This window comes from Pithys albifrons, chromosome 16 (assembly GCF_047495875.1).
Source record: "Pithys albifrons albifrons isolate INPA30051 chromosome 16, PitAlb_v1, whole genome shotgun sequence".
Lineage (NCBI taxonomy): Eukaryota > Metazoa > Chordata > Aves > Passeriformes > Thamnophilidae > Pithys > Pithys albifrons.
In genome coordinates, this window is record NC_092473.1 from 16215751 (window position 1) to 16234113 (window position 18363).

Consider the following 18363-nt stretch of genomic DNA (forward strand, 5'->3'; position numbering starts at 1 on the left):
CTGTGCCCCCCAACCCCCTACCCCGCAGCATCTGCTTGATCTCCTTGCTGGCCTGGCTGGTGGTGAACTGGTTGACGATGTCCAAAGCTGTCTGGTTGTAGGTGTTCCTGACGTGGGCGTTGATCCCGCTCTGCAACGGCATCGAGAGGGACTGGGAGGAGGCTGCCCCCTGTCCTGACATCCCCTGGGACCTCTAGGCCACCAGGAGACCAGGAGCTGGAAGGAACAGCTCACTGCCTTAGTGTCCCCCCTGCCCCAGGACCTTCACTGCCTTGGTGTATCCCCTCCAGGGCCCTCATCCCCACCCCCTGGGAGATCTGCACAAGCTGCTCTGAGCCCCCAGCTGCAGGGTCACCTCTTCCTGCAATCCCTGGCTGGTTTGGGGATGTCTATGGCTGCCGGGGGGTCCTTACATCCAGCAGCAGCCGCACCACATCAGTCTTGCCACAAAGAGCCGCCTCATGCAGTGCCGTGCCTGCCTTGGTCTGCCGGTTAATGTCAATGCCAGCCTGCAGCAGGAGCCTGCGGGGGGCAGTGGGGTCAGTGGGGCATGGGGGGCAGTGGGGCACAGGGGGCAGTGGGGTCGGTGGGGTACAGGGGGCAGTGGGGTCAGTGGGGCATGGGGGGCAGTGGGTCAGTGGGCAAAGAGGGCAGTGGGATCAGCAGGCACAGGGGGCAGTGGGGTCAGTGGGGTACAGGGGGCAGTGGGGTCAGTGGGGCATGGGGGGCAGTGGGGTCAGTGGGGCAGAGGGGGCAGTGGGGTCAGTGGCGTACAGGGGGCAGTGGGTCAGTGGGCAAAGAGGGCAGTGGGGTCAGCAGGCACAGGGGGCAGTGGGGCACAGGGGGCAGTGGGGTCAGTAGGGTACAGGGGGCAGTGGGGTCAGCAGGCACGGGGGGCAGCAGGGCACAGGGGGCAGTGGGGTCAGGTGGCACGGGGGCACCAGCACTCCCCCCCGCCCACGGCACCCACCGGATGATGTCGATGTGGCCGTTCTTGGCGGCGAGGTGCAGGGGGCTGGTGCCGTTGGGGTCGGTGGCATCCCCTGGTTTGGGCTCCAGCAGCGCCGCGCACATGTTGCTGTTCAGGAGCAGTTGGACCACCTGGCTCAGCACAGACGGAGCAGGGCTGCAAGGGCGGCTCGGCCGCCCCCCGGGGCTGTGGCCCCCTGGCCCTCCCGATCCCCCTGGCCCCCAGCTCCCCTCACAGCAGCCCCTGGAGATCCCCTGCAGTGATGGCACCACAGGTCCCCACTGCTGGCCCCCTCTGGGGCTGCTCTGTGCTTCCCCCTCAGCTGTTTGGCACCCCCAGGGACCTCGCTGTGCCCTTTCCCCTCCCAGTCCTCCTCCAGGGGGTCCCAGCCCTGCAATGACTTACCCCGACCCGGCCAAACTCGCACGCCAGGTCCAAGGGTGTCTTCCCCGAGTTGTCCATGATGCAGGGGTTGGACTGGTGCTGCAGGAGCATCTCCGACTGTGGAGGAACGAAAGTCCAACTTGGTAAGGGCAGGGGCAGGGTGGTGGCACCATCCCACCTGTGCCACCCCTGTGCCCAGCTGTACCACATCGTAGTGCCCGTGCTGTGCTGCCAGGTGCAGGGGGATCTGGCCCTCATCCGATGGGATGTTCACGGAGGAACCCGCCTTCAGCACCATTTTCATGGGCTCCTTCTTGCCCTGCCAGGCCGCGTAGTGCAGGGGCCTCATGCCTGCAGGGGCAGGACGGGCATGCCGTGAGCCCCTGGCTGTGCCAACACACCAGGCAGAGCCTACAGAGGCACACAGGGACCCAGGGACTCGCCTTTGTTGTCCTTGATGTCCACGGCAGCCTGTGCCTCCAGCAGCAGCGAGATGAGCTCCGTGTTGCCGTTGAGTGCCGCATGGTGCAGAGCAGAGAACCTGGGGACAAGGATGGTGTCAGGGTTCCACATCCCCCTCCTCTCCACCTGGCAGCATGGCCTTGAGCCTGCACCCACCACAGCATCCCAGGGCACCCACTCTGCCTCCCACAGCTCCTCAGGTGCACATAGCCCTGGGCAAACCCACCTCTACATCCCTCCATGGGCACACGGAGAAAGAGATGCCACAGGGACCAGCCATGAGCAGAGCCAGGAGCTGGCCATGTCCTGGTGTGCAACAAGGGCCAGAGAGCAGGATGTGCCAAGGCAGGGGCAGGTCTGTTCTGCAGCCCACTGATTTAACTCTTAATTGTGCTGCAGCCACAAGACAAACCCCCCAAGCCTGCATGGTGGGATGCGTGGCTGGGGATAGTGGGATGGTGTAAGGAAGGGATGGGGATGGGGATGGTGGGATGCAGGGATAGGGATGCTACTGTGCCAGGAATAGGGGATGGCAGGTCTGATCCAGGGATGCTGGAGCAACACAGATACAGATGAAACACTTCCTGAGGATGCTGAGACCCCACAGGGCTGAAGGCAGTGGGCAGTGCAGGCACAGGAGCACCCCACAGAGGGTGGGGTGCCAGGGAGCCCCCTGCCCACTGACCCACTTCCCCCAGCCTGGCCCGGCAGCACAGCCATATGCACAGATGGCAGCAGTGCCCTTGTTGGGCGCTGAGCCTGGCCATGGGGCGGGGAAAGCCCCCAGCCCTGTGCCCTACTCTGCTCTCACAGCACCCGGCCCCGAGGCTCCCGCCTGGGAAGCAGGCCAGGAGCTGACCTACTTGCTGCTCCCGACAGAGGCATCCTCCACGTGGATGCACTGGCACCCACCACCCCACTGCTCTGGGCCCTGGGCATGCACAGCACCCCCATCCCATCCCTGGGGTCACCCCAGTGTCCGTGGAGGCAGGGAACGGGCTGTGGACCCCAGTGGGACCCCCGGGGCTGCCTGGTGCCCAAGAGGCAGGTGGTGGGGGAACAATTTCTCTGCCCCCCATGCCCAGGCCCCCTGCTGAGGGGGACACATCCCCACGAGGACCATGCTGTGGCCACCACGATCCCCCCGGAGCTGCCGCCTGCGATCCCCGGCGGGGAGTGGCGATGTGAGCAGACAGCTCACACGGAGCCCAATCCCCAGCGTCTGCCTGGGAAATGTCAGCATTTTCCGCTCCAGCGCCCTGCTCAAATCCGCTCAAGATGGTGCAAATCGCAGCCCTCCCCGGGGCTGCCTTGGGGGCTTCCCTCGGGCTCCACATGGCCTGGCCAGGCCACGGCGGCCACATGCAGGGCACGGTCCCCAGGGCAGGTTCAGGGAGCACAGCACGGTGCCCGCCCACGGCGCCCGCCAGCCGGGAATCAGCTGGCACTGCAGGGATGGGGAAACTGAGGCACAGGGCTGGCTGTGGCCACACTGGCAGCAGGGCAGAGCACACACAGACTGCAGCCTGGGTCTGTCCTGCACCTCCCCAGGCTCCTCTCCTGTTGCTCCTGCACCCCTGAGCCACCCAGGAGTTGCAGGCAGGAGTGGAGCAGCACAGAGGCAGGGCCCTGCCTGCAGCTCCCCAGTGCTGACACGATGCTCAGCCCTCCGGCTACTTGCCAGCTCTGCAGAGCACGAGGTGGCCCATGGGGTGATGTCCCCCTCGCCCTGCCCATGTCGTGCCCCTGCCCCACTGCTGACCCTGTGCTGTGCACACACAGACACGCTCCCATGGACACGCACGCTCGGCTGCACATGCCTGGCCTGCGTGTGCCCATGCCTGCACACACGTGCCCACGGGCACAGCTGATACAATGGCAGGTACCAGGGGATGCTGCTGCCACTGCCCTGGTGATGAGGATGAGGATGGACCCGCATGCTGCGGCTGCATGTGTTCCAGAGCATGGTCTGCCATTCCTGACCCCATCCGACCCCTCTACTCACTGCCATTTCCACAGCCACAGCAGAACCATCCCCAGACACCGAGTGCCATCATCCTGCTGGCCTGTCCCCGGGGGCATCACGGGGCGAGGACAGCCAGGGGGCACAGGGGCAGCTGCTGCCCAACCCCGCACGCATCGCTCCCACCGCAGCCCCTCCTGCGTGGGGCCCTGGCTGCCTCCCTGCACCGACAGCCTCATTAGTGTGATTAGCAGGACGTGAGCCTGTGGCCCCTTTCTCGCTGCTCCCGCCCGTTGGACGCCGTCTGTGCAGCACCGATGGCATGGCCTGGCGGGGTCATGGCTTGCCCACCCGGCCCCCTGCAGGGCTGATCCCTGCACAAGGCTGGGAAAGGAGTGGCGAGATGTGGGACACAGCCATTCCTTTGCCCTTCAGCCCTCACCTCCTGCCTCCTCTGGTGCCCATGGCAGCTCCGTGCCAGCCCACTGGCTCTGGGTGCAGGCACAGCTCAACCATGTGGGCTAACAGGGAGACCCAGCATGGAGAGCCTGGCATTCCCACACGGACAAGATGCCCACAGCATGTGCACGCCTGCTCATGGCACCTCACAGCACACACCCCAGTTGTGTGCACCCCACAGCACACACACCCGGGCACAGGGCACCCACTCACCCATCGGTGTCCTGGAAGTTGACGTTGACTTTCTTTGCTGATCCGAGGAGCTCTGGGAGGGAGGGAAGGGGACAGCATGTTAGAGCAGGTGGCTGGGGCAGGAACACACCAGGGAGATGACAGTTCCAGGTTTCCCTCCCTGCCAAGGTTGGGGCTCCCTGCATTCCACAGGTGCTGACTGAGGCTGTCCAAACCTGCAGGCAGGTGAAGGCGGGAGGGCTCAGGGTGGAGGTTCCCTCTGAAGGTGGCAGAGCCTGAGGACCTGTCCTGGCACCAGGTTCTCCCCATTCCCCTGGTTTGCCTGGGCTTCCCCCCCAGGCTCCTTCATCTGCCTGGGGCTCCAGCACTGCCCATGCTGGGCTCCCTGGCAGAGCAAAGAGCTCAGCACCACGCGCTGTGCCCCAGCACAGCCCCTGCCCTGCAGCCCCTGCCAGGCACTGCCCACCCCACACTTCCCTGCATGGGAAATTAAACTGCGTCAGGCCAATCCAATTAGCAGCACGAGGAAGGATAGAGCCAGATTTACATAAGATTTACCCGAAAAATGCCACTCAGGCTTTCCAGTGAGCTGCTCTTCCCCCAGCGGGAGCTGGAGCAGGAGGAGGAGGAAGATGAGGGTGTGTGCAGCCCAGCAGAGCCCCGGGCTGGGGGCCCACACAGCAGCCCCTGTGCCCACCATGGAGAGATGGCACCAACACAGCCATGAGTCCGGGGGAGATGACCCAGAGGCTGCATGGCCCAGCAAGGAGAAAGATCAACCAAAGTCACTCACCCTACCATCCTCATCCCTCCATGCTTGGGGATCCTCATCTCTGTATCCTCACTCCAGCAGCTCAGCTGGAAGCATGCCAGGGACCACCATGCCAGGGACAAGCACTCGTTGGGAGAAGCCAGCTGGAAGGGGCTGCTTCAGACAGGGAAGAGGGATATGCGGCCAAAGACGTGTTCCCTGTGCACAACAGTCATTGCTTTGCTGTTCCCCCTACACCGTGTCTCTTTGTCAGCATCCCTGTGAGATACTGAATTATTTGGCACAAGGGCAGTGCCAGGGGCCAGGAGCTTCCACAGGGACAAACAGGGCACCAGCAGCAGGAAGGGTGGCTGTGTCTAGCTCTGACCTTCAAGCCTGTACAGCAGTGCTGGGCTGAGCCAGCCCTGTCTGGGCCACACAGTGGGAATGGTCCCAGGAGCATCTGGGATGGTGGCAGAGGTTTCTCCCTGCCCATGCAGGAGGTTCCCTCCCTCTCCCCGTGGCTGCTGGCAGTCCAAGCTGCAGGACATTTGCTAACGCTGACACAGCCCAGTGTGACAAGCAAGAGCTGCCAAGGATGGGCTCCATCAGCCACAGCAACCAGCCTCTGGCTACCATGGCATGTGGTGCCTTGGGGTGGCTGTGGGATGAGAAGGGGTCTCCAGGGCACAGGGAGGGATGGGAGCACCACTGGTTCTCCAGGGTGTGAAAAAGGATTGGCACTTCAAGGCTCCCAGGATGTGGGGAGGGAAGGGGGCACTGCAGGGTCCCAAGATGCAGGGAGGAACAGGGGCACCAAAAGGTGCCCAGAATACAGGGAGGGATGAGGGTATGTAGGGTCCCTGGAGTGCAGGTAGGGACAGAGACACCACATGGTCCCCAGGGTGCAGGGAGGGACAGGAGCAGCACAGAAGCTCCCAAATCCCATCCCTGCCACAGCATCCCCATGCTTCCCTGGGAAGAACTGGACATTACTGGTGGGCAGAGCCACCCCAGCAGGGGGACCGACTGCAGCGGTCGGGGTCGAACAGGTCCCCGCCAGCCCCGAGCTGCCGCCAACCTCCCCAACAAAGGTGCCATTCAGCTCCGGTGGAGAGGAGCCCAGTGCCGCTTCCGCTGCCTCCCCACGCCAAGAACCAGCTCCCAGGAGAAGGGGGCCGAGCTGCCCCCCAGGGACGTGAAGGACCAGCAGACAAAGGGAGCCGGTGGGCGCAGGAGCGGCACCGTGCCCGGCACTGGCTCCAACCTCCAGCCCCGAGACGGGCCCCGCTCTGGCTACTCGGTCCTTGTGGATGGACAGACAGATGTCAGCAGGTCTGCAGTGCCTGGACTTTCCCACGAGTTGATCCCAGTGAGGGGCTGTCATGGGGCAATGCCCAGGGATCGGGGTCGCAGGTGCAGCAGTGACACCTTTGGCCATCTCCAGGCACGTGTGCCACCCCGGCATTGCCCAAACCACCATCACTCCAACACACCGTAGCGGCAAATTTTTCCTCCCTGCACCTGCAGGAGAGGCTGTGGCTGCCAAAATCTGTTTAGCACTTCCATCACTGCATGTGCCAAGTGCTTAGTCAGTGACTTCCAGCCATGCAGTGGTTTGACTTTCCTTAAAGCTCTGCGAGTGGCCACCAGCATGCTGAAGGCATCTGGAGCATGGAGCCCAACTGGGGTGTCAGAACAACCCCAGCTCCTGGAGCAGGGAAGAAGAATGGGGGCCCTGAGACATCAGCAGATCCACAGTGGGATTTGCAGCCTGTCCAGGGGCAGCAAGAGCCAGGAGAGCTTGTTAATGTCTGGGAAGCAGAAGGAAAACTCTTCCACTAATGAGGGAGAGAGAAGGGACCTGAGACTTCCAATTAAAAAGATTGGCTACAAAAGGAGACAGGCATGGCAGGGAGGAGAGCAGGATTTCTTCACAGCCACACTGCCAGTGGGCACCCAGCGTGTTCCTGACTGTCTTCTGCTGAGATCACTGGAGGGGCAATGGTGACCACCAAGCACCTGTAGCCACCGTCCTGCCCTCTTCATGCACAATCAGATGCCATCAGGCAAGTGTTGTGGCAGGGGGTGGCATCTCTTTGTTCTGACCTCCTGAGACCCCTCACCATCCTTGGGACACCACAATGTCCTCTCTTGGCTCCCCACAGGCTGCTCAGGTGATGGCTGTGCCATGTGGGAGCACAGGGCTCCCCTTCCATCTCCTGGCACAGCTCTCCAAAGCTCTCAGAGCACCTTGCACCCCATGAGCATCCCAGGGCAGGGCCACATTCCTGTCTCCAGGAAAGGGGGACACACAGGATCCATGCAGCACACCTTGGCACCACCGGATCCGGCTGCAGCCGGCGGCTCCTGCATGCACCAGGAGTCGCAGCGTCTGCCATCGACACCAGCTATAAACAGCGTCTGCCAGAGTAAACACCGCCGCGGGGAGCAGCCCTGCCACTACTCCCAGAAATGCCTTCACTTAAGCACAGGGATGGCAGGAGCTCAGTGCACGCTTGGATTCAGCCTGGCGCTCTGTGCCCTGAGAGCTCCTCGCCGGCCCAGCCTCCCGTGCCACGCGCCGGCCCCACAGCAGCCACGGGTACCACAACGGCGGGCAATGCACGAGCCACCGGCACGTGCAGGGCCGGGCACGCACAGGGGAGCAGCTCTGCCCGACCCCCGGGGCCCAGCCATGTGTCACCCTCACTCCTCACACGGGCCTGGCAGCTGCTCCAGGCACCCTGGTGCATGCCATGGGGAGACCCCCACGCCCAGCCACAGCTCTGGGCATCCCAGTGCACAGCCACACAGAGACCCTCATGCCCAATTGCTGCACCAGCCATCGCAGTGTATGCTGTGGGGAGACCCCTGGGCCCAATCACTTGTCCAAGTATCCCAGTACACGTTGCATGAGACCCCTGAGCCCAGCTGCTGCTCCAGGCAACCCAGTGTATGTTGCCTCAGCTGCAGGCATCCCAATATATGTTGCTGGAAAACTCCCATGCCCAGCAGCTCCAGCCCCATCCCTGCACGTGTGTCTGAAGTCATGGCCCCTCACAGTGGGGCTCCTCAGTACCTGGGGGGACTCCTCTCCCTTCCCAGCACTCCTTCATGTGCTCATGCACCAGCCCCTGGGTCTGCAGCCAGCACAGCACCAGCAGCGATCGATGCCCGGCAGGGCATGGGGGCTCCCAGCCAAGCCCCTGCTGACGAAGCACATCCTCACCCAGCTCCCCCCAGCAGAGAGCAGGGAGAAGGCGGCTGCTTCAAGCAGATGGCTCCAGCCTCTGCTAAATCAACATCTCCTTAATGAGGGGAAAGCATCGCTGCCTCCCCTCAGCATGGCGGCAGCAGACAAGCCAGAAGAACCACCCCAAATCCTCCTATCCATCCTTTCCATCACCCCTCTGCAATGATTCTCCCTCTCCTCCAGCCCCAGCCCTTCTGCTTCCCCACTCCTCAGCAGATGTGGGAAGCCAGACCCCTGCGTGTGCCCCCCTAAGCACAACAGGCACCCGCAGGACCCCAGAAGCCGTGAATATCCACAGGGAAGACATTCAAGGCAAGTGCCTGTTTCAGAGATGGGGATTCAGAGAATCCTGCAGCGGCATTGCTGGGAGCTGCTGGATAAAGGAAGCATCCAAAATAGCTGCTCTTAATTATATCCCTGCTGACGAACAACGGGCACTGCACGAGGAGCCCTGGCATGGGTGGGTCTTATTGCCCATGGTGGCACGTGACAGTGTGGGAACCCCAGTGAGTGGGCACAGCACTCATGCCTGGGTCTGGTGCTGATGGTGACATCAGGGAGCTGGTCCTGACAGGGAAAAGCTTGTACTCCTGCAGCCAAGGTCGTGTCAGGCGCTGAGGCCAGCACGATGCTCAGATGCTAATGAAGCCGTTATCATCTTCCGATCGATTTGGACTGTATAAATAATGCACCGTCGTACAGGGAAAGGGATTGCCTGGGGCTAAGAGGTAGCTGGGATGGGATGGAGCCATTGCAGAGCAGTAAGAAGCACACCTGGATCGATACTGCCCACCACAGCTGGACACACACCACTCACCACAGCTGGACACCCCAGTGCCCATCACTGCTGGATATCCACTACCCATCACAGCTGGACAACAACTGTCCATCACTACTGGATATCCCAGTGCCCATCACAGCTGGATAACAACTGTCCATCACATCTGGGTGCTCTGCTGCCTATCACCAGCCATTCCCCAAAACCCAAGGCACTCCTGGAGGACGCTGGCCCTATGCCCAGCACACCTATGGACACTCCGGATTCCAGACCCTTGTGAAGCCTCCCCAGGGAGCAGAGAAATCTGCACTGGATGCTGGCTGGGCTCTGGCAGCCTGAGTCATGTCAGGGCTGTCCCCTGGGGCCACAGGAAGCAGCTTAAATGCAGCTTTCAAGGGGCAGCGGGGACTCCACTGTGATGCTTTCATTTTCACAAAAAGGAAACTTTTCCATCTCAAGGGAGGGTGAGGGGCTGACCCTGTGGGCTGCCAGGGGAGGTGGGGACAGGGGACTCGGGTGTACCCGGGGCAGAGCCAAACCACTGGGGCTAGAGCTGACCAGGAGACTCAGCACCACACAGTGCCCACCAGTAGCTACTGTGAGGACCTCTGCTCTCCCTGTATTCCCAAGTTGTATCCTCACCCAACCTTTGCTGCGTGGTGCCGTAGAGCCTGGCCAAGCCATGCTGCACCAGCCAGACTCCCTCGTGGCAGCCCCATCCTCCCCTCGGCCCCCCGAATACCACACAGTGCCATGGGGCTCTGCTGTGCAGTGGCTGCCAATGACTCGGCCCTGTGCTCTCATGGATGCAGGGAAGAGGCAGCAGGAATGGGCAGGTGTGTGGGCAGTGCACGGATGTGCTGGCTCTGCCCCACAGAGGGGACATAAGGTGTTATGCTCAGCTCTGTGGAACCAGCGCCAAGCATCCTTCCTGCCCATCGTGCCCAGTGCCAGCTGTACACCCACCCTTGTCTGCACAGAAATGCATGTTGGTGTCGCTTCCAGGGAGCCCTAATTGCCAGACTGTGGCAAACAGGTAATTTTCAGTAATCACCCTGGCTGGAAGCAGTCACTGCTGGCACAGCAAGGCTGGCACAGCAGGGATGGGACATGGCTGCTCAGGGCCACTGTCACCTGTGTCTGCCCGTCCATCCATCCCAGCGTGTCTGGCACTGCACCCCTTTGGGACATGTGAGCAGAGAGCGACGGATACTGGCACCACTCACCTGCTTCCCAGGAACGGAGACCATCCTGCCCAGCCTCATCCTTGTCCTCCCCATCTCCTTCCCATCCTTGCCCCCTCTGCAGAATCAGGGATCCCTGGGAGGACCGACCCCAGCCTCGCTGGCTGCAGGGAGGGACCAGGAGCTTGTGCATCTTAAAGCATCATTAACTAATGCACAGTTGTGATCATTGGCCTCCCATGAACCCAGAGCAGTCCAGCAGTGCTGGGGATTGGCAGGAGTTCCCGGCATGCACAGATCATGTGCACACGTGTGCACACGTGTGTGTGTGTGCAGGCAGCCCAGATACATCAGAGGCACCAGGAGCTGCCGCAGCACCGGCTCTGAGCTCCCAGCCACGCTGGCAAAACAGGCCCGAGGGTCTGTTTTAAACGTGGTGCCTCTAGAGCCACCCTTTGACCTCATCCACGGAACCTGCCTGGCTCCACGCGTGCCGGTGCACCCTGCCCACCCTCCACACCACGGCGGTGTTCCCGGTGCCCCCGCGGGCGGGATGGGCACGAACAGCTCTGCGGGGCTGGCAGCGCGGTGGGGCCGCGGTCCCCGCCGGGATGCGCGGCCAGGCGATGCTGTGCATCCTCCGGGAGCACCGGGAGCGCGGCCGGAGGCCTCACACCACTCCCCGCGGGCGGGGGGGCGCACGGCTCTCAGGGCCTGTCCCGGTGTCCCCAGTGTCCCCAGCGTGGGGGATGCAGGAACGGGGCTGGCAGGGGCACTGCGGGACCGGCCAGGGCAGGCGCTGGAGCGGCGACAGGCGGGAGCGGAGCTGCGGCGGAGCTGCGGGGCTGCGAGGAGCGGAGCGTGCCTGCCGTAAACAGCCCAGCTGCAATGCAGGAGCCGCTGCTTTGTCTGATCTAGCGGCTCCCGCGGACCGACAACCTGCGGGGCCTCGCGAGGAGGCGGCTCCGGCGGCCACATCTGGAACGGATCAGCCGCCTGCTGCTGCCGCTGCTGCCGCCCGCAGCCAGCCGTGCCCAGAGCCTGCCGTGCCCAGCGCCAGCCCCACGGCAGCCCGGGGACGCGGCAGGGCCGACGTGGGCAGCAGGGGCGGCCGCGGGCACAGGACGCACGGGGCAGAGGCACATGGGCACACGATGCACACGCGTGCACAGGGGCACACAACACATGGATGCACGGGGGCTGATGGGTGCACATGGACGCACACACACACACACACACACACACACACACACAGGGGCACATGGATGCACACACACACACACGGGCACACACGGGCACATGGGTGTTCACACACACACACACACACACACACACACACAGGGGCACATGGACGCACACACACACACACGGGCACACACGGGCACATGGGTGCACACAGGATGCAGCAGGGCACACACAGGCACAGCACTGGGGCACTCAGCTGCCGGTGCTCGTGGAAGCAGAGCCTGGCTGTGCCTGTGGTGGCTGCTTGGGCACCATCTCCAGCTGGCTCTGTCTCCAGCTGACACAGGCCGTGGCAGGGCACAGCACGGGGGGCCCGTGTCCCGCTGCACCCCGGGGCACCCCAGCCCCACTGCCACCTCCATCTGCTCGGTGCTCTCCAGGCGGCCGGCAGTGACCTTGGTGGGGAGACCCAAGGAGACCCAGGCAGAGCTGGCACTTCCAGACGGCCGCTGTCCCACGCCCTCCCGGCACCGTGCTTCCCCACCGGATGGCTTGTGCCGGCACCGGCACCCATCCATCACCGGAGCAGTCCGGGCAACGCGGGGCTGTCAGGTCGAGCTGAGGCCGACACTGCATCCCAGCTTCCCATTCCTCAGGCTGATTGCTCCTGTCGCTGCAGAGCCCAGCATTAAACACCTCATTTTCAACTCCAGTATTGAGTTGGAAAATACTATTAACATTTCATTAGAGCTTAAAGATCCTTCTCAGCTCCCAACGACAAGCCAGCCCACCGGCTGTCCTGTGCCAGGTGGGTTGTGCTGGCCACGTCCCTGTGGGGAGAGGGGCACCAGGAGGGCGAGTCCCACATGCCGCAGGTGCTGGACAGGATGGTAACACAGGGCAGAGGTGACATCAGCACTGCACACGGACTTGATGACCTTCCTTGCACGGCCCATCCTCACAGCACACACTGCTGCAGATGGGACAAAAAGTGACAGCAACAGTGTCCATGCAGGCCCTCCTGAGGTTTGCTTCCCAGTGCCTCTCCCTTGCCCACGAGAGCCTGGCCTGACAGCACCAGTCATTAAATATCACCAAAAATATTCTTCAACACTCTCCCAACAGTGCCTGAGCACCATTCCCAGCACACACCACCCTGGCAGCAGCACCAGGAGGGAGAGCACTATGGCAAACACAACCTCAGGCATCACCCAGAGCTGGGTGTTCCCCGCCACTGCTTATCCCACCAGCAATGCCACAGGAATTTGTTCACTGTGGACCCACCACAGGTTTAGAACCCATCTGAGTCCTGGCACAGCACCGCGGAGCTGCCAACTATGGGCATTGCTGCTGTGGCCAGTGCAGGCCCATGGGGAATGGGAAGGGGCTGGGGGCACCCAGGCACACTGAAGCGGAGAGAGCACTGATCACAGCCATTCCCAGAAGCTGGGAAGGGGATGGAAGAGTTAAAGGGAGTGGAGAGCAGAGGAAAGGAGCCAGACGCCAGCCTGGCTACTGGAAACCACGATAGGCTGGCAGTGATGGGGACGGCTGCGGACAGGGGCTCAGGGCACCCACAGCACCCAGCCCTGCTCACCACCAGCAGCATCACCCTGGGGTGCAGCCTGGCCTTGTCACGTCCCCCACAGCATCAGCCCACACTGCAGGGGCAGTGAGGGGCTCTGCAGCACCCTCAGCAATGTCCTCGTGCGGGAAACAGCCGGAGCTGGCGGCCGTGGGACAGCCCCAGCACGAGGGTCCGCCCGCCACTGGCAAAGGGCTGGTTGGTGTCATGCCAGGTGAATCTGGGACTGCTGAGGGAAAATCCAGGCCAGTGAGGAAGCTGGAAATGGAGCCACACTGCTCCTTGGTGGCTGTGGCCAACAGCCCCGGGTGCCCAGCAGCGTTCCCAGCGGGCAGGGACCCCAGAGCCAGCACAGACACGGGGGCTGTGCTGGGTGCTGGGGGCAGAGCAGGCCTTGCACCCACAACTTGGTCCAGCCACAAAGAGAGGCGAGAAATGTAAAATAAGGAGAAGTCACCCCAGGCTGAGCAATAGTGCCCCTCTGGAAGGAAACTTGGCACACACCAGCCCGCGTCCGCCTGCCAAGTCCTGCTGGGAGCAAGGCTTCACACGTGGGCTGGAAACCCCAAGAAGTTTATGAGGGACCCGCTGACACGTGGATGAGCACGGCAGCAGCCGGAGCTGCTCAGCCCTGACAAGCCCCTGCCTGCCAGTGGTGCTCAGAGCACAGCCCCGGGCCTGGGACACGGCTGGGAGGCACCAGCATCGCCCCGTGCTGGCACCACCTGCACGTCCCAGCCCACCCCCTTGGCATTCCGCTTCTTAATCTGGGCCCGGGGATTGGGGGTGGCACAGGAGCAGTGCCTGGCCACAGGACAGGGTCATGTGGGGGCCCAGCACCCTTTTGGCCAAGGTGCCACAAGATCTGGTCCTGCAGCATCTTCCTCTAAACTCCAGATGTCCTGCCCAGCACTGATGGTTCCAGAGGCTGGCAGCATCAGGAGGGGCTCTGGCATATGGATGAGCACCCTCTGCTTGGTTTCTGTCACCAAGGAGGGTCTGTCAGTGTCTGTGACCAGGTAGTGGCAGCGGAGAGCCATCGGGGTGGCTGCCTCCCAGGGAAGGTTCCTTCTTTCCCAGAGGGCTGGGGGAGAACTGGGCAGCTCCGGTGGCTGCCGGCCATGCATGCCCTGGGCACTGCACCACAATTGGATTTGCAGCTGTCCTGCCTTTTACTGCATAGAAATTGAATTGTAAAATGTCAAAGACATTTCCTAACTGCGCCATATTAGCTCGGTTTTATTAAATACTGTTATCAGAGGAGATTATTAATGCAATCAAATGCAGGCAAGAAAACCCAGAATTAACTGGCCACCATGCAGGAGGACGTGCCAGAGGGCAGGAGGCAGCTGGTGAGGCCCTGCCCAGAAGCCCATGTCCTCAAGGGGTCTGACTGCTTCCCTCTGTCCCTGAATCCTGGAGTGCTGGAGAGGCAAAGATCCCACTCAGACACTGCAGCTCCACTTGCATCCTGGGATGTCTTGCCATGGGGCAGCAGCACCCCAGGGAGTGATGAGCCTGGGAGTTCTTGCTGAGCTTTGAGTTGCCTCCCCAGGCACTCCCAGCACATGGCAGCAGGGCCAGGGCTGACTGGGATAAGTCCTGAAATGCCAGAGGTACTGCCAGCAACACACAGGGCAGGATGCAGAGCCTTGCACAGGTGGCATTGTGGGAATGGGGCTCTGTCACCTGGGGCAGGGGCACCTGGAGACCTGCCCAGGCCTGAGTGTAGCACCACTGGGCAGTGAGACCAGGCTGGGCTGGGTTACCCCAACATGGCAGGGCACAAGGGACAAGGCACAAGGGGTGCAGGGCTCCCTGCCCAGATCCCAATCCCAGCCAGTCACCGTGACTCACCTGACCCTGAGCATCTCAGATCGAGATACCCAGAGCTCCAGTGGCACACTGGGACATGAGCCTGGGGGACCAGGATGGCACTGAGGACCAAGCACGGGGTGGGCAGCACATCCCCACAGGACACAGTCCTGTATTCCATCGGCACAGCCAGCCTCTGACGGGATGCTCATCCTGGCACCACAGAGCCACGTGCTGGGACATCTCCTTGGCCACATGAAGCTGCCACGTGTGGAAGTGCTTTACAAAGCCCCCGGCCCAGCAGGAGGAGAAGCCAGGGCAGAGGAGCCAAGTCTCAGCTCGAGGTCACTCACATGGCACTGGCAGCACCACACAGAAGCCATTTCCAAAGTGGATGAGCCACTGGCATCACCAGCCTCACAGGGACAAAACCAGTTCACTCCAACACTCTGTGGCCAAGGAACCACGGATCCTCTGCACACCACAGCACAGCTCATCTCCCACTGCCTGGAGCCCTGGGTGCCCAGGACAGGGTTGGCACGGTGGGCATGGCTACTGCTGGAGACACCCCAGGACTCCATCCCATCCCATGGAGCTGGAGCCGAGAGGAAAACGCCAAGTCACTACAATTCTTCGAGGTAGCACCGGGAAGGAGGGGACAGGGAGGGAAACAGTTTGCTGCCAAATCCCTGCATCTGATTTGCGCAACTTTCAGACAACCTCATCAATTATGGATGGCCGGGAAGCAGGCGCGGTGCCGCTGCGGCCGGCCCGGCCCGCACCCGCGCCCCGCACACCTTCCCGGGCCCCCGGTCACCATGGCAACCCGCGCTAATTCACGCCAGGATTTTTAAAATCTCATTTATTAAACCCCACATGAATAGGATATTATCCAGATAACAGGGCTAAGTTACAAATCTTCCTGGTGCCGCGCAGCGCGGGGAGCACCACAGGCATGTGTGGGACTGGAACTTGGAGGGGACATGGGGACACCACGGCGTGGGGACAGCCCTGCACAGTGTTCTGCCAGTCCTTGTACTGCTCCTGCAGCCTCACTGCCAAGGCCAGAGGTGCTCATGCACCCCAGGCTGAGAGCATGGCACACATGGCACTCATGTGGCACCCACTGCCAGGCAAGAGAATTGTGTCCAGTGGAGAAATGGCACCAGAGCAGCACAGCACTGGCACCAGTGAGTTCAGCAGAGCTGGAGATGGGCAGCCCAGCCAGGGGACAAGGAAAGCATCCAGGCCTTCAGTGGGAATTTCCCCAACACCAGGCTCAGTCTCACTGGGTGTCCCTTGCCCCTAACCTGCAATCCTGGCACAGGGAGCCCCCCATGGCCAGTCCACCTGGCATCTGGAGGGCTCAGCAGTGGGAGATGCAGCAGAGCACTGGGAAGGAGAGGGATGCAGGAGGAGGTGGTGGCATTCTGGCACCTCTGGCTGTTGCCACAGCAACGCCAGCTGTGCACCCAGGCCAGCAGGGACTGGAGAGGGACATGTAGGGGACAGTGCTGGGCACAGGCCAGGGGTTGTCCCCATCCCCACATGCCACTCCAAGAGGCCGTGGCAGTGGCAGCACCTGGCGCAGGTTGTTGAGATGAAGGGGGCTTTGAGCTGGAGGGTTTCCTTGACCTGCACAGTCCCTCAGCAGAGACAGCAATGAAGGCGCTGGGGACAGGAGGAACCTATGCCAGACACAGCACCAGGACATGGGGAACAGGCCCTTCATGGCACAAGGAAACCCATGCTGGCCCCATGTGGCCCCATGGACACGGTGGATGTCACACCAGAGCAGGGACATGGGAACTACCATGCCAGCCATGCTCAGCACCAGGAAACAGGGGGACACTATGTTAGCCCTGCTTGGCCAGAAACACCCCTGCAAGACCAGGGCTGGGGGACACCACACCAGCCCTGCACAATTCCAGGAAAACAGGGGTGGCTGCACTGGGGGAGCGCTGGGCCCTGGAAGGAGGGACACTGGGTGCAGCCATGAAGGGGCTGTGTGCCCAGTAACCCGATGCCACACGAGTGCTCCCCGTGGCCCCTGTCCATACTCAGGGATGCTCCCCGGCCCTCCAGTTCATCCCCATGCACCAGGCCTGAAACCTGCGGCTGCATCAGCACCATGAATTATTCACTCCCGGGCGGAACGCCTCGACGGAGCAGTTATATCCTACAGCGAGTAGATACTCATGGAGCTACACACACGTACACCCGGAGACACACACGTACTGCCACTCGCACGCCCCCGCAGCCTCACACCTGGCCACGCACACGCAGCGCACCCGCGGAGCCGGGCACAGCCAGCCGCAGGGATGCACCGGGAGATACCCGCGGAGCGACATCCAAACACCCCCACACCGAGAAACACCAACAGCCCAGCCAAGCACACAGATGCCAGGGTACACACCGCCACGCAAACACCCCACGCACCCAAACACAGCCGCACACGCACCCGCGGCAGCGCGGACACACGCAGAGGTGCGCGGGCACCGAGCCCCGGGGCTCACACGCGCGGGCCAGGCACACTCGCTCCACGCACACGCAGATGTGCCCGGCGCTGCCCGGCCGCAGCCCCTGCCCAGGCCAACACTCCGGGGGCACCGGGAGTGGCTCCCGGGCGCAGGGCAAGGGCAGCCCGGCCGGAGATCCGCCACACCGGCAGCTGCCCCGGGACCGGCGAGGCGAACGTGAGCAGCGGGCAGCACCCGCGCAGCGCCCGGGAATGCTCCGAGCTCCGCCGGGATGCTCAGAGCCCCACCGGGCAGCCTTCCCTCCGCCCCTCCCGGGGCGCCGCCGGGGGTCCCCGGCACGACCACGGCCCCCGCCCGCCTGCGACGCGCCGCAACCGGAGAAGGGCTGGGGAGGCTCTGGGTCCAGGGATGCTCCGGGGCGGGCAGGGCGGCATCGCGGCAGGGCCCCGGGAGCAGCGCCGGGATGCGGCCCCGAGCGCCGCGCCCGCTGCTGCGACGCCAGTCCGAGCGTGTCCCCGCCGCGGTGTGTCCCCCCCGCCGCCCCCGGCCCGGCCCCGCCGCCGCCGCCGCACTCACTGGCTTTGCCGGGCTTGGGCCTCTGCAGCAGCTTCTGCACGGCCGCGATGTCCTCCGCCTTCACCGCCTGCACCAGCTCCTGGTCCTTGCCCATGGCTGCGGCGCGCCGGGGCTGCCGGCTGCGGGCTCACGGCCCGAGCATCCTCCGCGGCGCGGCGAGGGGCGGGGGGCGGCGGGGGGCGGCTCAGCTCGGCTCGGCTCGGCTCGGCACGGTGCGGCCCCCCCGCCCAGCCCGCCCGCTCCGGAGGCGGGGGCGGGGGCGGCGGCGGCGGCGGCGCCCGGGGCGGGGCGCGGCGGGACGGGGGGGCCGCACCGGGAGCGCG

The 18363-nt window shown here is 63.3% G+C and overlaps 1 protein-coding gene across 1 annotated transcript in view; it reads right to left on the bottom strand.

The window, feature by feature from the left end:
• CASKIN1 (CASK interacting protein 1) overlaps window positions 1–18262 on the bottom strand; it is a 30964-nt gene extending 12702 nt beyond the window's left edge. Inside the window, exons 1-8 of the mRNA XM_071571320.1 lie at window positions 18041–18262; window positions 4452–4503; window positions 1798–1895; window positions 1560–1705; window positions 1376–1471; window positions 971–1101; window positions 414–522; window positions 22–130 (exon numbers count right to left, since the gene is read on the bottom strand). Coding sequence (XP_071427421.1) covers window positions 22–130; window positions 414–522; window positions 971–1101; window positions 1376–1471; window positions 1560–1705; window positions 1798–1895; window positions 4452–4503; window positions 18041–18134 — 835 coding nt within the window. The 5' untranslated portion in view covers window positions 18135–18262. The remainder of the gene's footprint in view (window positions 1–21; window positions 131–413; window positions 523–970; window positions 1102–1375; window positions 1472–1559; window positions 1706–1797; window positions 1896–4451; window positions 4504–18040) is intronic.
• Between the last annotated feature and the right edge of the window lie 101 nt (window positions 18263–18363).